Raw genomic sequence first — 26,928 nt, forward strand, 5'->3', positions numbered from 1 at the left:
CAAACCGGTTGAAAAACTGGCTCATCTAGGGATGAGGGTGTTTTTTGGGTTTGACCGACCATAAAATGACAAGTTTATTGCCAGGTCGGCTGCAGACCCCACGAAAGGTTATTTCACGGTTTTTCAAGTGGTTTTGAGGAAAACTAGGAGTTGTTTCCTTCCAAAAACAACCCCTCCAAACCTTTAAAATGATGTCTCCCCTCTCATTTGCCTCACACATCTCAATTGGAGTTTTTGTGAGCTTCATTGTGAACTTGGAGAGTGTTGATTTTTTGCTGCAGTAGTGGAGAAAAAGAGAGTTTGGGCTGAGTAGTAGCCACCATACCTCTAAAAGAGAAGGATGCTGCATGGGCTTGTTGTGATATGATTGATGGCAAAATGATTTACAAATTGTAGAGCTATAAAAAGGGTCTCTTTCACCTCTAATTACCTCACATTAATATGTCAATCCGGGAACGTTTGGTTATTTCAAAGAGTGAATCAATCCAAGGCTATTTGTCAGAGTAATGCTAGTAGTGCAGCGTCCTACAAAACACAAGAGTAAACTGATGCTTGTCTATAACTAAGTTCCTTCAAATGACTAAAGCACACACTCTTAAAATTAAGCAACTTTATCAGTCAAGGGTCCGACAGCAGTAGTCCATCCCTTTGGAAACTGATGGAAAGGAAACTAGAGCATGGATCACGGGTCTGGGAGCAAGGCAGTAAATGCAGAGGCTCACTACAGCCACAGATCGTCTCTCACACCAAATGCGAGTAAATGAAACGGCAGATAAAAATGGAACATCAAATAGGAAATTAATAGTAAATCTAGAAAGGAACAGCAATGCTTAAAATGGAACAACAATTCTGAAATGGAACAGCAACTACTATGACTAAACCTCGCGAGTAACAATCAAACTTTATCCTATCAACTCAAAAGCTCTTATTGTAATCAAAACTCCAATCTTTCATTCTCCAAGCAAATCACACAACCAACTAAAGGAACAGCAATAACTGTCAATTGTGGAACAGCATGTGAAAATCATACACACGTAACACTCTAAGGAAGTAATTTGATTTAATACCAATCATCAACAAGAATTATAACTGTGTTTCAAAATGGAACAGCATGAATTCTGAATCATAAAGAACACACCTTTCAGATAATTACTTCAACACACATACTTAGCATAGAAGCTTCATAACACAAGGATAACACTGTTCAGTTGAGTCTAATAAGATTTCATCCACTCTGAAAGTATTGATAATATAATGCAGAGTCAATGGAAAGAACATTAATGAACGAATCTTAGCAGAGCATGTGATGTAACTTATAAAGCATATCAGATTACCAACTAGTGACGATAAGCAAACCACGCAGAAATCAAATCGTAGTGATACAGAAGCAAGTGTCCTCCGGGGCCAGGCCCTTAGCCTCAAGGGTACACCGCTTTAAGCTAATCCAGACGCGAAGATGAGATAATCACCAAGTTTATATTAATGCATAAAACAGAAAGTACAATGAGCCAAGTTCAACGAGACTCAATGATCAAAGTTAAGTCTTTAACAAAAAGTTACATAAAAGCATCTCCCCTCAGACTAACAGTGTCGTCCCTTTATATAAGGGTAACGGCGGAGATGTATAAGTGATAAGATAAATAAAGCAGCGATCGATCCTGAGGGATTCGCAAAACTGTTAATCCCTAATCACTTCTTTCTCCTCCGCTGAACGGGTGCCTTCTCCTCCTTTTCCGGACCGGTTTGCTTCAGCTTGCTTTGCCTCGTCTGCACTCGGTCCTTCATCAAAGGGACAACAGTTACCCTTTTCTTATCTTCTCCTTTGGAACAACAGCTCCTTGTTTTTACCCTTTCCTGCAGAGGAGAATGACAACTATCAGCGAATAAGTCTTTGCATACTAATTCCACGTATTCTACCACAATTCTCTATTGTTTTCCACATTCATGATGTAAAATATTCATAAGTCCTACTGAAAAGCCACTAAAATGATCATTAAAAACATACCTCTTTAGTACTCCACACACCCCCCTGCTTACCCTATTTCATGCCCTCATGAAAACATTGTAGTTGACATGCAAAGCAGTGAGAGAATAGGTTGGAGAAGGAATCTCATGCGGAGGCCTACAGCCATGGTGAGTGACTAGGTAGTCAAAGAACTGGTCTGTTTGACCCTCAAGCATCTCATATAGGGCTTGATATCCGGGTGCAGGATGCCAGATAATTGGACTGCGGAATCTATATCCTAACCAGGATGGTCCTGCCCTCAAAATGATTTCTCCATAGAGGTTCAAACGATTGGCGGCTAACTGAAAATTCTCATACTTAAATGGCTCCCTGAGCTGGATGTTTGGATTAGAGGTTCGGTACCGGAATTTGGCTGCATCAATGGCGAGGTCTTTGATAGAAAGAAAATATTCTAAACTTTGTCGAATGAGTGCCTCGTGCATGGGTCCTAACGTTTCAATGACACCCGGAGTTCTCATAAGGTTTCTATGTTCTTTCCATAGCTGTGCTGGGTCCCTAGGCTCAGCCCTTACCCACAAGTCTAGGCCATTTTCCTGTCTCTGGAAAGTGTTATAGGCTTTGAGCCATTTAATCTGATTGACCCCGAATGAGATGAATTCTTGCAATTGAATGTCCCCAACAAAAGGGCCAGGGTTCAACTCAGTTTCCTGATCTAGCACGAGGTTATGCAAATAGAATTCACATAGCAATCTCTGGACCTTCACTCCATAATGTTTACAACAATCTATAAAGTCATTGACGGTATTAATTTGTATCGGGGCACCTGCTTTAATAGCCTTTATCTTTAATTGTAAGTATCGTTCCAATAAAAACAAAGCATAGTTTTTGGCAGGGGCCCTACATGCTAAAACGTCATTGTATAAAGAACACAAGGTATCCATCTGTTTGATAACAGTATCTAACCTACGGGTTACCTTTGCAACTTTCTCCTGTTCCTTTTGCCACCCTTCAAAGGCCTAGCTTTTAGATTGATTGACATTCCGTAGTTGCTGTTGGAGTTCTTCATACTTCTCACGAGGGACTGTCTGCTCTCTAAGCCTCTCCATTTCTTGCTGAGCCTCTTTCAATCCTTTGTGCAAGGTCCTTGTCTTTGGATCTCTTTTCCATGCATCAGTGGAGGCCAGGAGTTTTACCTGAACTTTCTTATTGTGTTGTTTTGAGTTCAGAACCCTTATCACCCCTGAGGGTGGTGCCTCTGTTTGAATCTCCATGTTGTCTTTTTCTTTTTTAACATGAATACCGGCTGGCAGCTGTTCCTTTTCAAATGGAACAGCAGTCTGTCCCTCAGCTTCATTTGGAACAGCAGCTGGACCTTCAGCTTCATTTGGAACAGCAGCTGGGCCTTTAGCTTGATTTGGAACGTCAGCTGGGCCTTCGGCTTCATTTGGAACAGCAGCTGGGCCTTTGGCTTCAATTGGAACAACAGTTGGATTTTGCGCAGGGTTTTGATCAACAGAGCGATTTTTAGTCCTCCGTCGTTTTACCCTGCAGTTTCTTACTGCAATGGTCATCTTTTTCTTACTGGCGGTCTTCCTTGTTCTCTGCCTCGCTTTCAGAATCCTGATCTGTTGGTGGAGCTGGGCTATTATGCTCAATAACCTCCACTGTTCCTTTCGTAATTCTCTAATTTCCAATGTTTTATTAGAAGGAACAGCAAGCTTTTTGCTGCGTTCTAGGCCGTGACTAGTCCCTTGTTCTTTCTCTTGGGTTACTTCTTCACTGTTTTGTGCTAGCTATTCTGGGGTAAGAACCCTAATTGATTTCGTGGCTTCGCTTTCTATTCTCACTTCCTTTGGAATTTCTTCTGGTGCCGTGGGAACAGATTGTTCCCTCTCAGTATCTCCTATCTCTTTTTCATCATGAACGAGCAGATTTCCTTCCTCTACCTCTTCTGCATGTGGTTTTTCAGGTGCATCTTCTTCCTGGGGTTTGTCGCGGAGGTATGGTGGAGTAGAAGGTTTGCCATACTCACCCATATTGGCCAAGATTGCGGCCAATTCCTCTTCTCCCACTGGGTCCTGTGGTGGGCTACCTACCTGCTGTCCCATTTCCTCCTCCTACCTAGATTGTCCGTCTTCTGCCTCAGGATGCTCAATTTCCATTTCAGGGTTCTCGACTTCTATCTCAGGATGTTCAACTTCTGTCTCAGGGGGCTCGGCTTCTGTCTCAGGAGGCTCGGCTTCTGTTTCTGAATGCTCAGCTACTTCATCATTTTCTTCTTCGGATCGCTTAACCTTCTCGGCCTCCCCTTCCTTTTCTCCTTCAACTTGTTCTTCTTCTATTTCTGGTCATGAGGGTTGTTCATCCTCAATTACCACTGGCTGGCTAGTGCTTTCCTGGAGTTTTTCCAGCCTTCCTCTTATCCGGGCTAACTAGACTGATTTTCTACGTTTCTCTAGCTGTTCCGGTGTCTCAGTGTCATGCTTGCGCTTTGCTGATTCCTGGTGGGTTTCTGGTCATTCGAATGTGCTTGCAACAGGTTTTTGTTTTCTTAATTCTCTGCATTTTTCCAGACGTTCTGGTGTGCTTAGAGTATGTTTACATTTTGGGGAAGGTTCTTTCGCTCTCCCCTCAATTATTGCAATTAATTCTTTCCAGCTGCTTTGCTGCTGGGTGAGACTATGACTAACTATTAATCGGATTAGTCCATGGTGGTTGACAACTGATTCTACATGCTGTGCCTTTTTCAGGCTTCGTGCGGCATCATGGAGTAAAGAATTCAAAAGTGCAGGAAGGTTTACAGAGCATTTCTGCTTTAACACAGCTAAGAGTTTAAGGTGTTGTGGCCTTACCACGTCTTTTCTCCCCTCGCAGGTGATGTAGCTTTGCACTATTCTCGCTAATTCTGCCCAGGGTTCTCCTAGCATTGCTGACAGGACTCCCTTCCCTTTAATTGTTAAGCTCTGGCCTTCATCTTGGAAAATTTCCATGATCTTCTAGAGTCTTTCCTTCTTCAATGTCCATACAGGTCCGGTGGCTGGTAGTCCCGAGACTTCGGCAATTATATCGTCGGTGACTGCTATCCGCTTCCCCCGCACCGTGGAGTGACCCTCCTGCAGGTTCTGCAGAAATTCCATCGCTACTGTTTCATTGGACTCCTTCAGGCGACTGAGATAAGTTAGCCACCCTGCTCTTTACAGGATCTCCCGAGCAGTAGCGGAGACTGTCAACTTCTGTGGTTCACTTCGAACTGCCCTGCCTCCCATGGTTTCACTGTGGATTCGCAATGGAACAGCAGCTGCTTATGCTGTTTGAAACACAGAGAGGGTAGTAATCGTCAGATTTGGAAAAAAACACAGAGTATGCAACAGAAATGAGTTATAAATAGCAACTTGTATAGAAAAAAATAGAAATGTCATGCCGTTAAACCGTGCCATTTCCTGGTATGCTATCTTTCCCGAATAGTGAGCTGACACATAACCCGGGGAATCATGAGGTGAACCTCCCCCCCGCAATGCGATAGGCTGCCCCAGCTGTCAAAGAAAGGAGCGGCACCCCGATCTATAACCAAGTCATAAAGGAACAGCGTATGAAAATATGCCATGTTTAGAAAAACAACGGTTTGCCGAAATCGAGGCATAAAGTTAGATCGCGTATTACGTAAGAGGTTGCTGTGATATGATGCGAGGCCGGGGGATAGGATGTCTGTCGCACTTGCCAAGTCTCAAGTGGTCATTGTCACCTCCTTTGCCATGATTGGTGTAATAAATGTCCATGCGGTATATAAGTCGGGAGATAATGTATGATTAGTGCCTAGGATATAAGAAACAAAAGAGTATTAGTATCCTACCTATTGGTGTAATTAATGTGACTTCGATACCATTAACAGTGCTCTGCTGCCGACAGGTGTCCATAACCTTGGCAGAGTTGTTTATTTCACCCCCGGAACCATGATCCTTTATGTGCATATTAAGGAATGTGATGTCAAAATGTAGGCCATTATGCTGGCTTGGTAACCAGGTAGCCATAATGCCATTCACGAGGAGGGGGCGAAAAGTGGGCAGGCCGGCTCGTGATGAGACCTCCTGTTCCAAGGTTTTTTCTTTTGCTATACCTTTTGGACCATATCCCTGGTGTGGTGGCCATAGTGGGAATGCCACTTCGCTTCCATCCTCATGATCATGGTAGGCTGGCTCTTGATGAGACCCCCTATCCTGCATTTGACAATTTATAATTCATTTGCTTTTTCTTTCTCTTTTTTGATAAAGCATTATTCCTTATATATCCACAAAGGGTGGTTCAACACTCCTTAAGAGTAGGAATGGTGGAAGAAGTCTTATCATCTCAATAGGAGGATATAAACCCTTTGCTCTTATTCCTGAACAAAAATCAAAGAAAAGAATGGCATGATAAAAGATAACCAATCAGGGCAAAATTAGTAAGACAATGACAACAAAAGATAAGTACATCCTTCCTTCTTTCCTCTACCAATACATAGCCTTATAAAGATAGCGATTTATAATTGCCTGATTTTAGTGTGTTGTGATTTTGGATTCATTGCATAAGTGCATCGCTTGTCTCTAAAAGACTTTGAAATAATAGGGGCAAGAAGCATCCTTACTTGGACCAGCAAGAGGTTAGCTGTGTCACAAAGAGAGAAGAAGTATACTAGATCAATAAAGGAGCATAAGTTTGAAAAGTGCAAATGTCGTTCCTTTTGAAAAAGAAACAGCAGAACACAGCAATGTCGTTCCTTTTGAAAAAGAAACAGCAAAAATCAAAATGTGTTGTTCCTTTTGAAAAGGAAGAGCAGAAAATCAAAATGTGTTGTTCCATTTGAAAAGGAACAACAGAAAATCAAAAAGTGTTGTTTCTTTTGAAAAGGAACAGCAGAAAATCAAAAAGTGTTGTTCCTTTTGAAAAGAAACAACAGAAAATTCAAAAAGTGTTGTTCCTTTTGAAAAGGAACAGCAGAAAATCAAAAAGTGTTGTTCCTTTTGAAAAGGAACAGCAAAAAATCAAAAAGTGTTGTTCTTTTTGAAAAGGAATAACAGAAAATCAAAAAGTGTTGTTCCTTTTGAAAAGGAACAGCAAAAAAAATCAAAAAGTGTTGTTCCTTTTGAAAAGGAACAACAGAAAATCAAAAAGTGTTGTTCCTTTTGAAAAGGAACAACAGAAAATCAAAAAGTGATGTTCCTTTTGAAAAGGAACAACAGAAAATCAACAAGTGTTGTTCCTTTTGAAAAGGAACAGCAGAAAATCAAAATGTGTTGTTCCTTTTGAAAAGGAACAGCAGAAAATCAAAAAGTGTTGTTCCTTTTGAAAAGGAACAGCAAAAAAATCAAAAAGTGTTGTTCCTTTTGAAAAGGAATAGTGGAAAATCAAAAAGTGTTGTTCCTTTTGAAGAGAAACAACAGAAAATCAAAAAGTGTTGTTCCTTTTGAAAATGAACAACGGAAAATCAAAAAGTGTTGTTCCTGAAAAGGAACAACAGAAAATCAACAAGTGCTATTCCTTTTGAAAAGGAACAACATAAAATCAAAATGTGTTGTTCCTTTTGAAAAGGAACAGCAAAAAATCAAAAATTGTTGATCCTTTTGAAAAGGAACAACAAAAAAAATCAAAAAGTGTTGTTCCTTTTGAAAAGGAACATCAGAAAATCAAAAAGTGTTGTTCCTTTTGAAAAGGAACAGCAGAAAATCAAAAAGTGTTGTTCCTTTTGAAAAGGAACAGCAGAAAATCAAAAAGTGTTGTTCCTTTTGAAAAGGAACAGCAGAAAATCAAAAAGTGTTGTTCCTTTTGAAAAGGAACAGCAGAAACATGCAAATGCCATTCGTTTCAGGAACGGCAGAAAAATTGAAATCTATGTATGCACAACAAGTTTGAAGAAAAGAGATTATGTACAAATTGTGAAAAGAAATGAATTCCTTAATGAATTACAGGTGAGGAAGATTTCTCTTCCTCTCCTAAGATCTCCATATCAGCGTCTCTGCGTAGCTGTTGGCAGAAGGATTCCCGAGTGAGTGGTTTACGATAGAGACGAACCCGGTGGCCATTCACTTTGAAGGTATATCCAGAACTGCCAATGGTGGTTAAAGTGATGGTCCCATTGTCATGTACCTTCTAGATTTCGTATGGTCATAACCAACGAGTCTGGAGTTTCCCAGGGAAATCTTGAAACCGAGAGTCATATAATAGGGCCCAGTCTCCCTCATGGGAGACTTTGTTTTTGATGAGGGCATCATGCCATTTAGCTCGCTGCTGTTGAATCAATGCTATATTTTGTAGTGCAGAGAGCCTGATTTCGTCCAATTCATTGATCTGTTGTAGTCAATTAATCTGTGCCTCAGTTAAATATAAGCCGACTTCCTGTGTTGTTCGTAATGTTTAGATTTCAACCTCTATAGGGAAAATGGGTTGTTTTCCAAACACTAATTGATAAGGTGAGTAACCAGTGGTGCTTCTCCATGTTGTTCTATAGGCCCAAAGTGCTTCAGGTAGTCGGGCAGCCCAATCACGCCTATGTGAGGCAATGGTTTTTGTTAGGATCGATTCTATTATCTTATTGTTGCTTTCTACTTGTCCGTTCGCCTATGGGTGATATGGAGTAGTAATTTTGTGCTGGACATGATAATTATTAAGTGTTGCTGCTAATCTATGGCCAGCAAATTGTGGTCCTCCGTCTGTGATTATTTCCCTTGGAAGGCCATAACGTACAAATAGAAGGAAGATGAACTGTATAACAGAGTCCTCTGTGGCTCTTGGCAATGCTTCTGCTTCAACCCACTTGGTGACATATTCTGTTGCCACCAAGATATATGTTCTCTGATTTGATGAGGGGTTGATGGGTCCAACGAAATCAAGAGCCCATCGCTCAAATGGTTCGATGACTAACTGAGGTTTGAGAAGCATCTCATCAGCTTGACCAGGATGTCTTGCTCACTGGTAACTGTCACAGGCTTGGACAAATTTCTTTGCATCTCTGAAAATTGTGGGCCAGTAATATCTTGTCTGTAATACTTTGTGTCCCATTCTATGCTCAACGAAGTGTCCCCCACATGGTCCGTCGTGATAGGCTTTTAGGATGTCAAAGATTTCATCTTCTTGAACACATCTCCTAATATGCATGTCTGCCCCTGTATGAAACAAATAGCCCCCAATCCATGAAAATCGAGTACTCTTCTGAACAATTTGTTTTCGCTCATTAGGGGTTAAGTGTTTTGGTAGTTTACCTACTGCAAGGTAATTGGCAACATCAGCATACCAGGGTGTTCGAACGGCAACAACAAACAGATGTTCGTCCGGAAATTGATCTTCAACTATTGTTGCATCAACTGGCTTTGGCATTCTCGAGACAAAATTGGCTACAGGGTTCTCTTTGCCAGGCTGGTCCTTGATTGTGATATCGAATTCCTGCAATAAAATCAACCATCTAGTTATTCTGGCATTTGTGAGAGGCTTATTTTCTAAGTATTTTATGGCGAAATGATCCGTATACAAAATAACAGGATAGCCTGTAATATAATGTCTAAATTTATTGACAGCATGTATTACAGCTAGGAATTCCTTTTCAGTAACAGTGTAATTTAATTCAGTAGGGGATAGATTTTTGCTGATGTAATAGATAGCATATGGTTTTTTATCTTATTCCTGCCCTAGGACTGCACCAATGGCTGTATTTGAGGCATCAGCTGATATTTGAAATGGCAGGTCCCAGTTTGGTCCTTGCAGGAATGGGGCTGTGGATACAAGCTTCTTTAAATCCTTGAAAGCACGTTCACGTTTGTCTGTCCAAAGAAAATCAACATTACCAGTTAGTGCATATAAAGGTGCAGCAATATGTGAATAATGTTCTATAAATCGTCTATAATATCCAGAAAATCCAAGAAAGATGCGTACCTCTGTTTGAGTAGTAGGAGTGGGAATAAGCAAAAGTATTTGGATTTTGGTCGGGTCTACCTGAATGTCGGCTGCTGAAATATAGTGTCCTAGAATAAGTCCTTCAATCATCATCATGTAACATTTTTCGTGACTTAAGCAGAGCCTGGTAGCTATACAGCATTGTAGGACTTTTTCTAGGGTATTTAGTGCTGGATCAAAATCATCTCCATACGGTGTAAAGTCATCCATATGCACTTCAAGTCCATCATTTATTAAATCTGCAAAAATGCTAAGGATAGCCCTTTGGAATGTGGCGGGAGCATTACATAGGCCAAATGGTAGGACTCGATAGGCAAATGTCCCCCAAGGACAAGTGAAAGTTGTTTTGTCCTGGTCTTCAGGGCCAATCTGAATCTGATTGTATCCACTGAAGCCATCCAAGAAGGAAAAGAATTTTTTCCCCGCCAAAGTATCTAGCACTTGGTCTATGAATGGGAGTGGAAAATGGTCTTTTTGTGTTGCTTTATTGAGTTCCCTGTAATCCACACAAATTCTCCATTTCCCATTCTTTTTTGGTACGACCACGAGTGGAGAGACCCATTTACTGTCAGAAATAGGATAAATGAAATTAACATCTAACAGTTTCTGAAGCTCTGCTTTAACCACATCTTTTAAATGAGGATTGAGTCTTCTCTGTGGTTGACGGACAGGTCTAGCATTTTTTTCTATATAAATGTGGTGTGTACACAAATGTGGGTCAATTCCTTTCATATCAGGGTAATCCCATGCAAATGCCTGTTGATATTTTCTTAATACATGGATGAGCTTAGTTTCATGTTCAGATGTGAGGTTGGCATTGATATTTAAAGTTTTTCCCGGTTCAATTTCGACAATTTTACTATTTGCGACAGAAGTAACAGGTATTGTTTGATCATGTGTATCTTTCAGAGGATCTTCCTCTAATTCATTATCAAATGCTGCTTCTATCATGTGACATTGTGTGCAGGATTCAGCTTCAGTTTGACTGATGAAATTATTAATGGCATCATCTTATGTTTGATCTTTAAAATCAAGTGCCTCTTGCAACGTTAATGGAGACCTAATGTTATCAGTAAGGTATGATACATGATACTTGTTAGTTTTAATTATTGTAAGACTTGGCTGTGCTGGAGGGTATAGAACCAAATTCTTAATATTGGGTCCTTTAGTTATGGTCATATTTCCTTGTCGGCAACCAATGTAAGCATCGACAGTGCCAAGCCAAGGCCTTCCTAGGATTAGCGGGTGTCCATCAAGTCAGGTTTTTGGATTAATTATCAGGAAATCGGTCGGATATTCCCAGGAGTCTACGGAGACCATGACATCGTGTAGAGTACCTTCTGGTCTAATCACAGATCGGTCAGCTAATTCTAACAAAGTAGAGGTAGGTTCTACAGATGTAATGCCGAGTTTTTTACAGGTGGTGGTTGTTAAAATATTGATTGCAGCTCCTAGATCAACTAAGGCATTATACAAGGTCTGACCATAAATTTGAACAGTTACAATTGGATTTCCTGGGTCTTCATATTTGATGGGTGTTTCTTTCCCAGATAAGAGATCAAATAAAGTACTGACTACTTGGACTCTTGGATTAGTTGTTATATTCCTCCTTGGTTTCTTTATGCACAATTCTTTAATAGTTTTGGCATATATAGGAATGTCCTGAATGGCTTGGAGGAACGGGATTTTTATGTACAAATTTTGTAATTCCCCCAGAATGTCAAAGTCAGGATACTGTAAAGGTCGAGGTATGACTAATCGTTCTGGGAATGGGGGAGAGGATGTGGTTGCTTGATTATGAGACTGCTGATTATTTACATCCTCTCGTTGCAACTGATGTTCTCTTACTAACTGATCTTCATTATGAACTGTTTTATCTCCCTCATTTTGAATGATACGTCCAGATCGTAATTGAAGATCATTGCACTCCCGCAGGTCAGGTCCTATTTCTGGTGATTCAATGATTTGAAGAGATTGGACTGGTCTGTTATTTGGATTAGGGTTGGGTTGGGCTGGGAGTTGCGGTCTCAAATTAGACTGGGGATTTTGTTGTAGAGCTGGCAGAGTAGGTTGAGGGAGCGGAATAGTTCCTACTGGCTGTTGCATCGGTCTTTGCCAGTTTGTCTTCCAGGATGAACCTTATGAAGTAGAGGGGGTCCATTGCGGAGGATATGGGCTATTTTGCCAATATGGTGAATTATAAGGGAAATTCGGCCAACTAGATTGATTTGGATGTTTCAGCCATGGGTTTGAAGAAGGAAACGGTAGTGGTGACCAATTTGGGAATGGGGGTGGGGGCTGATTTTGCCACATATTATATTGTTGAGCGTTATATTGTGGAGGCTGAAAAGAAGAGGTCGGGTCTGAAAACATACCAGATTGTCTTTGCTGCCACTGGCGGCGCTGGTTGATCAAATACACTGATTCTGGTTCTTCCTCTGCTTCCTTGTATACTGCCTTTAATCCAGGAAGTGAGGGGCAGCTTTTTGTAAGATGATCATTTGTACAAATGGCACATGTTTGGACTGTATCCAATGGGCACTCCTTGTGACTATGTTTTTTTCTGCATCGGGGGCAGAAGATTGCCAAATTCTGTTCTGCCTCCATCTGCTTCTGCTTGGCCTACATAATATCAAGTTGTGTAGTTAGTGTCCCTAGAATATCAGTTTTAAAACTTTCTAATAAATTTCCAATCTCCACACGCATTACTCCTTCTGTTGCTATCTTATTGTCTCTTGCAAACCGATCATATTCTGCCGGTTTTATTCTTGTGCTGCCTCTCGAACTCCTGATGCATAAATCAATAATGTCAGCAAAATTCTCTTGATAAATATCCCCTTTTCCCATAATGTTTAATGTTTCGATCCACTGTTCCTTCATGCCCCTTATCAATGCAGTTTTTAACACATTATCAGGTAAAGGTAGTGATGCATAAGGAGATCTTTGTAAATTATATTGAAAACGTTCCACATATTCCTCTAATGTTTCGTTTGGTTTGGCTGTCATTTGAAATATTTCATCCTTCAATTCTCTAGACCTACAATAATCCTGATATTTTTTTAAGAAGGATTCTTTCATCTGATCCCAATTGTTGATGACCCCACCACCTAGTCCCATAAACCATCTTAGAGCAGCTCCCTTTAATGTTGAGGGGAATAATTTCAATTTCTGGGGATCGGTGGTGTAATCATATCCCCTACACAACACATCAAATTCGAATAAAAATGCATCTAGATCTTCTGATGTAAGACCATGAAAGGTTGGGATATGTTGAAGAGGGATAGCTTTCATGGGTGCATTTGCTGCAGAATCCACTATAGGATATTGTAATGTAGAGGTTTGAGTATTTGGCTGATTCTGAGCCATAGGATCGAATATGTGCCAATAACCTTCTGGGATATCTAGGAGGGTATTCCTAGGTTGAGAGGGAACGATTTTAGCAGGGATAGTTTTAATGGCACTTCCTTTATCTGGGATAAGAGGAATACCTGATGTTTGAGGAGATTGAATTCCTTCAACAATGATTTTTGTAGCACTCCCCTTATCTGGGCTGTTTAATGGCTGTTATGTTCCAATGGGAGATTTTGGTTCTTCTGTTTCCCCCGTTTCTCCTTCTCCTTCACAAAAGTTACTGAAACTCCCTTTCTGCAATAGTTCTGGAGTAGAATTTTCAATTTCCTGAAAGTCCTGCTCTTCAGTTTGACTATGCACCTCAACAAAGGCTACAGATGGTGATCCTGTGGCCTGAAGGGAACTAGTAGGCTGCTTAGAAATAGTTTTCCTGAAACCTACTGATGGCTGAGATTCTGTTTTCTTATAGATTTCGTCTATGAAAGTTGTTCGGCCAAGGGTCACCGGCCCCTTAGCTTTTTCAGGTTTGGATGGAAGCTTGATATTCTTTTCTGGTTTTTTCTGCTTAGTCATGCACTCAAATAAACTGCTAAATTCTATTCAATCAAAGCAAAAGCAAATCTGTTTAGGAAAGCGGACAGTGGAGCAGGGCTTTTACATGCTCCGTACGTAGGTTCTTACCTTTTGTTTTTAAAATCCAACTCTTTCCTAGCAGGTTCGTACACTACTCTGAAAAAACAAATGGCTACACTCTTTCCCCGGCAACAGCGCCAAAATGTAGAGCTATAAAAAGGGTCTCTTTCACCTCTAATTACCTCACATTAATATGTCAATCCGGGAACGTTTGGTTATTTCAAAGAGTGACTCAATCCAAGGCCATTTGTCAGAATAATGCTAGTAGTACAGCATCGTACAAAACACAAGAGTAAACTGATGCTTGTCTATAACTAAGTTCCTTCAAATGACTAAAGCACACACTCTTAAAATTAAGCAACTTTATCAGTTAAGGGTCCGACAGCAGTAGTCCATCCCTTTGGAAACTGATGAAAAGGAAACTAGAGCATGGATCACGGGTCTGGGAGCAAGGTAGTAAATGCAGAGGCTCACTACAGCCACAGATCGTCTCTCACACCAAATGCGAGTAAATGAAACGGCAGATAAAAATGGAACGACAAATAGGAAATTAAACAGTAAATCTAGAAAGGAACAGCAATGCTTAAAATGGAACCGCAATTCTGAAATGGAACAGCAACTACTATGACTAAACCTCGCAAGTAACAATCAAACTTTATCCTATCAACTCAAAAGCTCTTATTGTAATCAAAACTCCAATCTTTCATTCTCCAAGCAAATCACACAACCAACTAAAGGAACAACAATAACTCTCAATTATGGAACAACATGTGAAAATCATACACACGTAACGCTCTAAGGAAGTAATCTAATTTAATACCAATCATCAACAGGAATTATAACTGTGTTTCAAAATGGAACATCATGAATTCTGAATCATAAAGAACACACCTTTCAGATAATTACTTCAACACACATACTTAGCATAGATGCTTCATAACACAAGGATAACATTGTTCAGTTGAGTCTAATAAGATTTCATACTCTGAAAGTATTGATAATATAATGCAGAGTCAATGGAAAGAACATTAATGAAAGAATCTTAGCAGAGCATGTGATGTAACTTATAAAGCATATCAGATTACCAACTAGTGACGACAGGCAAACCATGCAGAAATCAAATCATAGTGATACAGAAGCAAGTGTCCTCTGGAGCCGGGCCCTTAGCCTCAAGGGTACACCGCTTTAAGCTAATCCAGACGCGAAGATGAGATAATCACCAAGTTTATATTAATGCATAAAACAGAAAGTACAATGAGCCAAGTTCAACGAGACTCGATGATCAAAGTTAAGTCTTTAACAAAAAGTTACATAAAAGCATCTTCCCTCAGACTAACAGTGTCGTCCCTTTATATAAGGGTAACGACGGAGATGTCTAAGTGATAAGATAAATAAAGCAGCAATAGATCCTAAGGGATTTGCAAAACTGTTAATCCCTAATCACTTCTTTCTCCTCTGTTGAACTGGTGCCTTCTCCTCCTTTTCCGGACCGGTTTGCTTCAACTTGCTTTGCCTCGTCTGCAGTCGGTCCTTCGTCAAAGGGACAGCAGTTACCCTGTTCTTATCTTCTCCTTTGGAACAGCAGCTCCTCGTTTTTACCCTTTCCTGCACAGGAGAATGACAACTATCAACGGATAAGTCTTTGCATACTAATTCCACGTATTCTACCACAATTCTCTATTGTTTTCCACATTCATGATGTAAAAGATTCATAAATCCTACTGAAAAGCCACTAAAATGATCATTAAAAACATACCTTTTTAGTACTCCACACAAAGATTGGCAAAAATATATTGAAGAAGGGGATATTAACAAGTTTAAGCAACACTTGGCTGGGATAGGAGGCCATGTAAAGTCATGTAGAGAACCAAATGAAGTAATAGGGCATATTAGGGCAAAATACCTTCAAAAATTGGAGACTAAAGTCACTCAACCAACTGAGAATTTTGTGGCTCAAGAAGTTGAAAAGTTTGAGAGTCTAGACTCAACCAATTGAGTTTGATCATGATGAGAAGTGATAATGTTGATCATTAATATGTAGATTTGTAGTAGGCCAGTGGCCCCATAGCTTGTAGCATTGTTTTTGGACTCTAGAGGTCATTTATAACCTGATTGATTATGTATTATGGTACTGATATGTATTGCACTCGGTGCCATTTTGATATATTCACCTTTACATGGTACATGGATGAACAAACTTTGCATATTTTGTCTCTATTGGTTTGGAATCATGGTTTTAAATCTTAAAAATATATATTTTTTAATTAAAAATTAATCATTTCATGTATTGTCCAGGGGGCAACTCAATTGGTGATTGAAGTAATATGAAATTTGTGAAAACTGAGAGATCCAAGGTTCAAATACCCCGGTTGTGACCCGATTTATGGAGAGGAAGACATGTCATAGATCCCTAAAGGTTCACCGGTACCTATGTGTCAGGCGGGTTGTCGGGTTCCTCTGGGATTAAAAAAATAAAATTATTTCATGTATTTTTTTAAAACTGGTTCATTGAGATCTAACCAGTGCAAGTTTGACTAGTTCTTATTTGAAACCCGATTTATTAGATCAACCAGTCTGGTTACTGGTTACCGGTTCCAATTTTGAATACTATGACTGTAACAGAACCTATTTACAAGTTAAAAATCTCCATAGTTAAGTGAAATCTATATAATTAAAAATTTTATTGCATATTTTTTTAAAAATTTATATATGTTTAATTTATATTATAACCAATAAATTTAAAATAAACTTATAGCTTAATTTTTTTTAATAAAACTTTTATAATTATATTTATCCACATTTATTAATCATTTAATTAATATAACTGCCATAATCATAATTGAATTAACATAACGGCCATAGTCCTAGGCTAATAGGAAAAATAAACTTGGATGCAATTGAATTTAATCCCCACCATTGTGCATTATAAATCCAATCCACAAAGCCGCTCTCTTTGGAGTTTTTCCCAATATATTTAATCGCCTTCCATAGCTTCTCAAAGTCGCTCTTAATATTATTTACCATACCATATTCTATCTGTTATATATTTTAGAATGCTTTATTACTGTGCCCTATCAGACCAGTTGATGACTCTGAAACACAGCCTTAGCCTTGCAATCTTTACACTAGCCTTCAGCGGGTTCCCTGAAAATCATAGCTAAAGATGGAGAAAAACTGGGGACAGTGCAATGCCCACTGGGCTATCGCGATCCATATTTGAGGTCACAGTATGACCCACCGCTGAGCCAACACGTAGGTGGGCGAAAAGCCCATGCATAGGAGTTGACCGTAGAGTTACGGGCAGTGCCTGACCTCCCAAAGTTTCCCACTGGTAGTTGGGGCCTGGTATTTGGGGTCTTGTGGCAGTAGCTTGTACTTTAAGAAATTGCTATAGAGAGGTATTTACGTTGTAGAAATCATTATAACTTTTGAGTTGTCAAGATGATTGGGAATAATTTGACATTAATCTTTAATATGGTTGGATATTTTTGAGTTTTAATGATTCTAACTATTCAAGCACTATTAATTTTGAATTTTGAACAAAATTTGACCGATAAAAAAACACTTCTATTAAAAAAAAATATAAAAAAGTGTAAGAAAATGAGTTTGATCATTAAATCTTCGAGCAAATACCAACTTTAGAGTATATTAATATGAGAAAAACATTGCAATGAATATTTTTTTTATCATTCTTTAGGCAAATTTTGTCTCCCAATAAATATGTGAGTATGTTGTTAGATCTTAAACTTTTGTAATCCATAATGTAAATAGATGTCTTTCAGATTAATCACATTATAAATATATTCTTCTTCTAAACCTGAAATTCGATCCATGTTCTGAACCGCAAAAATTTCCCGAACGTCGAGTTAAATGATAATAATGTAAATAAATGTCTTTCAGATTAATCACATTATAAATATATTCTTCTTCTAAACCTGAAATTCGATCCATGTTCTGAACCGCAAAAATTTCCCAACATCAAATTAAATGATAATAGTTGCTTACAATGCTCTAATCTGCAACAAAAAAAACCGAGCCTTGGACTAATCATCTTATTACTTACATTTACTTTTACATTCTCATTTGTCTTGCCAGTTGCCATTTCTAATTTATTTGCCGCCAATTTTTGTAATAATTTTTATTAAATTAATATCTTTTGTGGGTAACTAGCCAGCTTAGTCAGTTCATCCAGGGGGATTTACTGACACTAGAATTAGTTCTGCATACCCTGTGTTTGTCCATTTAGGGTTTTCAAGAGAATGTCACACATTTCTGGGTAATTTTTTATAACCTAATTCCATTTATATAAATGAGATTATATAATTGATCCTCTTTGAGAAGTCAGCTATATGTGTGTGTGCAAAACACAATTTCACTGGCATGTTATGGTTGAGACCACCTGTTTTAGCTTTCATATATATATAGCTTTATATACATCTATTACATCACATGTTAATTCTCTTATATTTTGAGAAGTATTCAACCGTGATCTCTTGCATCCACAGGGAAAAAATGATGATCACAAGGTATTTACTACCAGTAACTTTGTTGATGAGAATTCCCACAAACGGAGAAATTGATATGTGGTACATGGATCTTGTGGAAAGTTATTTAATACATGAGAATTGCAATCCTTTAACTTGTTTGTTGCAAAATTCTTGACAACTGTAAGAATGAAATGGACAAAATAATGTCAATGCCACCCTTAAACTTGAAAGTGGGGAATTGAGATGATGGCATCTAAGGTTAAAAGGGTCATGGACATGGACAGACTTGATAAACCATAAAGAGAAAATTGAAAAGAAGCTTATTCATACCTTGAAGAAATTAAATGGTTATCTTCTTCAGATCTTGGACAGTCTAGTTGTACATTCTGCAATTCAAACACTTTCGTTACTAACTATCGCTTGCACTTGCTTTAAGCAGATTACCACATATGCTCCAGTACATAGATAACTTAGTGTAAAACTTGTTGTATAGAGTGGTTGTAGGGGATCTCTACCCACTATGTAATATTTTTGGCATTGTATTACTGCAATTTTTAGGGCATGGAGTAATTGCAACATAAGAGAGATAGGGATTCTCTCAGATCTTTTGGCTACGAATTTGTCTATCATTAACATAATGAAGAGTTCGATTGAGAACTTGAAGCAGCTGTATATATCAACATTGCTTACCTCTGGGCTGTCAGGAACATCGATGAAAACTCTTGAAAAGCTTTTGTAAAACTGCATGAACGTGAGAAAGGAAATATTCTGAGTTTATGGAAAACAAGGAATAAATGTTGGCTAAGTAGAGCTTGATGTTTACCTTTATATACTCTACTGTATCCCCTGCTGATTTCCATACCTCCACCATTGAGAAAGATGGTGCAACTTCAGTAACCTGCATAGAATTTCATTGCTTTATTTTCTTGCTACATAATATGCCTTTTCCATCTTTTAAGGCGGCTGCTCTTTTGTTAATCTTAGAAGCAATTTTTCTGCTTTCTTTTGATATTTCAGAATTAGAATTATAGATTACTCCATGTGTGTACTATATTTTTCTATGTAATCATGTTCTTCAAGAAATTCAATAGGCCATGTGATCTCCTGGATGAAACACACAAAATCATATATAATATCATAAAGGAACTACCATTAAAGCTTACCTCTATTGACACCCATAAATATGAACCCTTCCTCCTAGTCTCTTTGGCTCCATGGATCTTTATCTATCATCAAATGCAACAAGTTCAGTTTTTCTTTGAAAGTTATAATTTCCTTTCAACTATGGAAGGAAATGTATTCAGATTTTCTGATGTATGAAACAAAGAACAAAAATAAAATCCAAATTTCAGGTACTTAAACTATTGGAGAGGATAAACTAGATGCACTAAACTGTTTTCAGACTAATAATCTTCCAAGGATAAACACTGTCTTTTACTGGTCCATTTACTTATGGTTTGGATTCAATCATGATACCAGAGATGACAGAATTCAGGTAGAATCTATATTGCGAACAAGGAAAAGCTCAGGACTCTTTTCATAGATTTTTTCTCGAAAACCAAATGTGTGAAACTAATATACACCATCAAAAAAATTCACTTGACTTTTCCCTCAAAGCTTCTTTTAATTTAATGCATTCTATTTATAAATAAACATACTTCCTAACATATGCACTGTGGACCACAATGGCCTCCAAATGCTTTCCAAAATAGATGCATTTGGACATATAGTGAACAACATCAAAAGACTTCCAATAACCTTTTTATTCAAAAATCTTCCATTCAGTGCATTTTATTTGTACCCCTACGTAAAAATCCATGCACTCTAATATATGTTTCATTTTCAGATTTTAGGAAAAAAGTGGCGGAGGAGAAGATATCTGTACTGTATACCAACCTTGAAAGCATTTACTTTCCCTACTAACAAGCCTAGACTCTTGATAGAAGCATACATTTTCTCCATTGTTTCCTTCGCCGAAAGCCTGGAACCAAACCTTTTCTTACTTTTACCATCATTCTGCAATCCAAATTTGGTACTGTTAATGATTTGAATAGGTTAAAGAAATTAGTAGAATTCTAGACTGGAAGATTATGAAGACGTACAGTTTTCTCAAAATTAAGCTTTTCCAGTGAACAAAATGTCATATATTGCCTATGTTGCACCCAGACTCTGGGATGGGGGACATAGGTGCGGAGAGATGCACATGGGATGTGTGGGAGTACTCTCAAATTTTAGGGAAATTTAAGGGGAACATCGGGTATGTATATATATCGGGTATGTATATATATATATATATAAAATTCAAATTCATATTCAATAATAAAAGCATAAATATATTGTTCCATATATAATTGAATTAAATAATTAAATACACTGACGCATATTCATCATTCATATTGATACATACATCATTCATGCTCATTATTCATCCATACACCTTGAGATTCATTAATGAAATACATCAATCCATATTTATCATTCATTATTCTGGAATCTAATTGGTACCAAGCAAAATAGACTACAGTAGATACTGAAGTCTGAAGACTGGAATAGCAAATTGATATAACTTAAACTCAAAAGAGATGCTTATGGGCGCCCCCTCAAAATGGGTGCTTCTGGGCACCCTTTTTGAGAGGATGCTAAAAGCACCCCTTTTGGAGAAATATGTTCCCCACACTGGAGAATGTTTCCCCGCGTCTCCACAAAAGGTGGCGTCCCCTGTCCCAGGTGTGTGGAAATTGTGAGGTGTATGCACCCTACCCTGGGGGATGCATCCCCGTGGAACATTGCATATTGCTCCTCATTAGTTAGGGCAAATCCTTCTAAACTTAGACATTTTTTACTGAATAGCACAGTATTTACTTTTCTTTGCCTACGAAACAGTGCAATATTTGAAATATGCCATGTCTTTAGATATTCGCTTCGCTGACTGAAGACATCTTCGTCACAAAATCAAATAATTAATATTGGACATATGGAGGCATACCTCTTTTTCAAAGAACCCAGAGAAGTCAAGATCTTTAGACATTGCTATCAGCTGAAAGGCATTGATGAAACCAGGTTGCTTATCATTTGTCACCAAATGCTCCTACAAAATCCAAATTTGTCCCCAAATTATCCCTGTTAATTTTCTTAATTTATGCAATTGCCTAGACGATAGATCATAGCATAAAATAACCAATGTGTACATTTCAGAACCCTTTGAATATAGTATTCATTTGTACATCATAAGAACGTTTCGAATATTATGGAAGTCTCACTTCTGTGATACCAAATGCAGCGTGTACATCATCTGAATTAGTTTCTTGTTCATCCCAGGGCTCTGCGGGAGGGTAGTAATCTTTCTTAAACCACTCATCTTCATAAATCTGTGCTATTGTTATCCGCTGCAAGAGGCAGTCACATTTGATTTTGTCATGAATTTTGAAGTATGGAATAAATCCAAACGAGTTGCAATACAGATATTGCAATATGGTTTTAGAAAGAATTTATAACTTACGCTCTGTGGTCTTGGATCCAATATCCTTGTGATTAAATTCCTGACCCCATGAGAGAACCATGAAGGGAAGGAAAACTCCGCTTTGCAAATCTATGACCCAATAAAAACTCTACCATCAGCTGACAGCAACCAAAAAGTGTTGTGAAGTAAAATATGATTAAGTTAAAAACAAGATTACAAGATTGATTTTTCCTGTGCATCAATATCTGAGACAGAGAGCCAGGAGTGTTACCAGTTTCCCCTTACGGGCAACAGAAATTTCACGGTTCCCTTTTATTTTTTTAATTTGACACACTCAAGAGTTTTGCAACAGAATTTTTGAGGTTCACCATAAAGTTGAAAGTCATTTTGAGTATACCTTACGATATTGTTCAATTTGATTAGAACTTTCAAAGGGACAGAAACCTGCAAGAAGTTCAAAGAGAATGACCCCACAAGACCAAATGTCTGCTGCCCTTCCATCGTACTTCTGACTAACAATTACCTGCCAACCATAACCAATATGCTAGATTGATAAAGGAAAAAGACCTGTGCTGTAATTCCCATACTATCTCTAACAAATCCTAGATGAAGAGTTTGATTTGTATACCTCAGGGGCAATATAATTTGGGGAGCCACAATATGTAGAAAGTATAGGATCTGTCTGCACAAGTGTGTATAGACACAACATTAGGATCTAACAACAGTTGAAATAAGAAAAGGGGATATGATTACATTATTAATTTTAAAAATTCCTTGTCAGAATTTTGGAAATGGGTTTGTGATCAAATGTTAAGTTGATGCCTTTTCTAACCACAGCTCTCAGAATCCATTCTGAACTGAGCAGACAGAAATGAAATGAAACTAAATCAATCTCCAGTACGAGTAATAATAGGATGAATGCCTAAGGCATTCCTTCCATAAAAGATAAACAGAGACCCGCTGATGTTGCTTTTATGCCTGGACCGAAATTTTTCTATCTAAATCTGAATTGAAGTTTTGAGTTTCATATCAAGTGGTCGCTCTTTTGCCCCATGTGATAAGCATACTATTCTCTGTGTTTTTTAGTTACAGGTAGTTTAGGTGGGTGAACAGGGTTTCCGGTAGTTTAAATAGGTGACTGTGATTTTGAAACGTTAAACCTTTAAGAACTCATGGTCGGTACAAAAGCATTATGCAAATACAATACCTGGTGCAAGATACTCAGTCCAAAATCAGACACCTTCAGATTGCCTTTCCCATCCAGCAGTAGGTTTTGAGGCTGCTCACCAAATTCGAAACCAATTTAACATTAAATCGTATCTTAGCACAGAGCATTATCAACTAAAATTACATAAGCTCTCATTGGGTTCATATATAAAGAGCAATTTTCATAAATATTGAAAGTCAAAACTGCAAAACTGCATACCTTGAGGTCTCTGTGGTATACATTTCTACCATGACAATAATCTACAGCATCTATAAGCTGATGAAAATATTTCCTGGCCTCTTCTTCAGTTATTTTCTGAAGATAAGCCTGTACAAAAGCCAGCAAATCCATAATGAGATTTTTGATCTCCATATTAACCATAATATTATTTCTATAAGGTGGTCAAGTTTATGTATCTCAACTTTCCTAAAAGTGTAGTCTAAATGTTCTAATTTTAGAACTTTCACTGGAATAATTTCCAGTTATATTTTGGCGGAAATCTATTCAGAAATTGTTGGAATTGTAGATTTGAGTTGTTGAATCTGTGCAATTTGAATGTTCCAAAGATTTTTCATGTTGCTGAATCCATTTATTTATTCCAAATCGCAATTTAAGTAAAAAAAATTGTAATTTCATCAACAATTATATAGCTGGATTCTGATGATGGTTGATGAAAAGGTCCAAAAGGTAGAACATTTAGACTCATCTTTCCTGAAATTCATATGATAACAATAAACAACTATGTCTAACAACACTGTCAGTTGACAAAATAGAGAAATATTTATGTCATAGAAATAATTCCAAGATGCACAGATTTGTTGAGTCTTTGCAATTTGAGTGTTCAAGGAGTTTTCAGGGCGTTGAATCCATTTATGCATTCAAAAATGTAATTTAAGCAACAAAAAATTGTGATTTCACCAACAATTATATAGCTAGATTCCAATGATGGTTGACAGAATAGTCTAATAGATAGAACGTTTAGACTTATCATCTTTAAAATGCCATATGATAACAATAAACAACTATGTCTAACAGCACTGTCAGTTGACAAAATAGAGAGGTATTTATGTCATAGAAATAACTCTAAAATGCAGAGTTTAGGCATATCTGACTCAGGGATGGGCAATTTTTAGATAGCATAATGTGGAAGGCATGTTGTAGAGTACTGCCAGTGAGAACTCTTTTCAAATTTTTTGCAAGAAGAGAGAGAAAGGCTGAGCAACCAGCATCATCACACCACAACCAAACTATCTTAGTAAAAGACACCACTCACTTACAGAAATTACATTACTTATGTACAAACAAAAACGATCAGTGAACTTTGTTGGTCTGAAATTAGTTGCAGCACACAGAATGAGAGGACATAGGCCATGATAACAACTCACAATTTTGTCAGACAGGTCACCCCCTGTTACATATTCCATGACTAGATAAACCTTCTTCTTGCTGGCTATAACCTGCATTTTACCATTAAAACCAATGATCAGAATCCTAATTAGCACCCCATGTCATTATTCCGTAAGTATTATATTCATCCTCAATAATGAATTCCAGAGAACTCAAAAGTTTGTTTTCTTGTTTTTGTTTAGGTTTTTGTTTGGAAAAGTTTGCCATGTACCCTGTTCTTCCGACCAGTAATAGAAATCAAGGGCAAAAAACAATAAAAACAAAAACGTTTAGAAACGACCTCGTACAGGCGCACGATATTGGGATGCTTAACCAGGTTCATCGTGTTAATCTCTCGTTTGACCTGCACTAAGTGAAAAAACCAAACAACCCATAAACGCTCTGAAAAAAAATGAAAAAACCAAAATACCAATAAACGTATGCACAGTACATATTCGATAACACATCATCATCAACTCCTGAAAACGGGGAAAAGTCAGGCTTATAACACAGACGCTCCAGATTTAACATAAAATTATTTCCTTTAAGTGAGTGTATATTTTCACATCGGAACTGTATGAGATTTATATTTCAACATCGGAACTGTATGAGATTTTTAATCTTGTTCAATTTTTCGAGCAGACATTTCGCGTTGGTCCCCTATCTATACATAGAGTGTCCACTCAAAATATTAAATAAAATTAAAAATCCTTCGCACAATTTCACTACAAAATTTCTCTCCTTATTTCTTTTCTCAGCATTAAAATTACCAACCACTAAAAAAAATTACTGAAAAACACACAACTCCATTTCAGAAAGACAAAGAACATGGTATCTAATAACTGATCACGTCAGATGTCCTAAGAGGACGCCGGCAAATTTCGTACATGAGCGGAGAGATGTTCAACAGAGACAGTTGGGTGTGCGTCTCGGACTCTACAACCGAGTAAGGGGCAAGTGGTAAGACCAAGCATTAAACCCCGTGGAAGAAACCGTAGAAAAATTCAAGCGCCTATCCAACTTATTGGTGTTTCTGTATCTGTTGATTGCTGCCTGTACGGTTAGTAACACGGGATTTGAACATGAAATTTTCTACTTCATATTTTCAAGAGCTGGTCATGTGAATTTCCAAAGGAGCTGCGTTCATATGTATATTTATATCTTTTTTAATATTTAAAAGAATTAGTCACAGGGTTGGTTTCTTATTCATGTGACTTGGGCTTGGTTCTAACAGTTATCATTATAACCTCTAGTGTTCAAGTATGTTTTCTGTAGCCACAGGTGAATCAGTGATTTGAACTTTATACGTAACATTACATTTTTATAACCATCATCAATTGAGCTTTTCTGGAGAGTTGTGTTGATATGCATATCAGATACATTGAACTCTTCTATTTGAAGATTTTGTAGTGTAGAGTTTTGAAATTAAAAAAAATATATATACGAATGGTATGAACCCTTAACAGATTTAGACTGAGCAGCAGCAGTAATAGGTGTAAGTTGCCATTCCTTCAGCCTGTCCGTTGGTCTCTTATTCATATGACTTGGGTTTGATTCCAACAGTTATCACTATAATCTCTAGTATCTAGATATATGTTTCTGTCCGTTGGTCTCTTATTCATATGACTCGGGTTTGATTCCAACAGTTATCACTCTCTTATTCATATGACTTGGGCTTGATTCCAACAGTTATCACTATAATCTCTAGACCATCTCTAGTGTCTAGATATGTGTTTCTATAACTACAAGTAAATCTAGAATTTGAACCTTATACATAACACTACATTTTCATAACCATCACCGATTATGCATATTAGATACGTTTAACTCTCCTATTTGAAGAGTTCTGTACTATAGAGTTTTGAAATTTTCAAAAGAAACATGAATGGTAGAAGAGTTCTGTACTATAGAGTTTTGAAATTTTCAAAAGAAACATGAATGGTAAGAACGTTTAGTAGGGTGACTGGTCAGCAGCAATATGTTTAAGTCGCTATTCCTTCAGCCTGTCCACTCACTTTATGGACATATATAGGGCACTGTATTTTCAATTGTAAAATACTGAACATAAAATTCTGGTCAAACATGGATTTTTCCTTTAAGAATTTCAATCTTACCTGATGCCTAAGGTTGAGACTCAACATAATTTTCTTTTCTATGATCTTGATTGCAACCTTGAGGCCTGTCTCAATATTCCTGGCCAACCTTACCTTGGCAAACCTTCCTTCTCCAATCTCACGCCCCAGCTCATACTTACCCACACGGGTGGAGAAACCCATTCTGCTACTACTAAAATGGTCTCTCCTATCTTCTCTCACAAATTCAATTAATCAGTAGTAGATGATCTGGTAATTCTCTATTCTCTGTGTATCCAGATAAGCAGTACTGCAAATGTGAAGGGCATACATGGAATTTTATATAAAATTTCTTTGCCTTCAAATTCTAATCCCAGTGCTGCGAAAGCACCATGTTGTCATGTTTGGGCCAAATACACACGATTCAAATATTAGACATGTGCACG

General features: G+C 37.9%; 1 protein-coding gene across 6 annotated transcripts; it reads right to left on the reverse strand.

Annotated features, from left to right (window-relative positions):
- Window positions 1–1,819: 1,819 nt before the first annotated feature.
- LOC149146075 (CBL-interacting protein kinase 32-like) lies at window positions 1,820–26,888 on the reverse strand. 6 transcript variants are annotated; one of them, XM_089448345.1, is made up of 16 exons: window positions 26,525–26,886; window positions 24,712–24,774; window positions 24,410–24,481; window positions 23,244–23,351; window positions 23,025–23,096; window positions 22,446–22,499; window positions 22,215–22,340; window positions 21,857–21,946; window positions 21,618–21,743; window positions 21,344–21,445; window positions 20,254–20,373; window positions 19,521–19,583; window positions 19,181–19,255; window positions 19,048–19,098; window positions 18,688–18,743; window positions 1,820–1,854 (listed from the first exon to the last, which is right to left on the reverse strand). In XM_089448345.1, exons 1-16 carry the CDS (start codon window positions 26,684–26,686, stop codon window positions 1,845–1,847), a joined length of 1,350 nt encoding a protein of 449 aa, XP_089304471.1. In that variant the 5' UTR covers window positions 26,687–26,886; the 3' UTR covers window positions 1,820–1,844. The 6 variants fall into 6 exon arrangements, with proteins under 6 accessions (XP_089304471.1, XP_089304472.1, XP_089304469.1 ...); XM_089448344.1 differs by lacking the exon at window positions 1,820–1,854 and adding an exon at window positions 15,333–15,475 and having other exon boundaries at window positions 26,525–26,885; XM_089448342.1 differs by lacking the exon at window positions 1,820–1,854 and adding an exon at window positions 18,280–18,535.
- Between the last annotated feature and the right edge of the window lie 40 nt (window positions 26,889–26,928).

Source organism: Pinus tabuliformis, chromosome X (assembly GCF_031772625.1).
Source record: "Pinus tabuliformis cultivar Carrire ecotype Pingquan chromosome X, CPIR1, whole genome shotgun sequence".
NCBI lineage: Eukaryota > Viridiplantae > Streptophyta > Pinopsida > Pinales > Pinaceae > Pinus > Pinus tabuliformis.

Coding starts and splice junctions, on each gene's coding strand:
- LOC149146075 (XM_089448341.1), bottom strand. CDS start 26,686: ATGGGTTTCTCCACCCGTGTGGGTAAGTATGAGCTGGGGCGTGAGATT. Junction 19,256..19,520: donor ATTTATGGGTGTCAATAGAG/GTAAGCTTTAAT, acceptor AATTCTATGCAG/GTTACTGAAGTTGCACCATC. Junction 15,476..19,047: donor ATGTTCCTGACAGCCCAGAG/GTAAGCAATGTT, acceptor TCTCCTGTGCAG/GAAAGGGTAAAAACGAGGAG.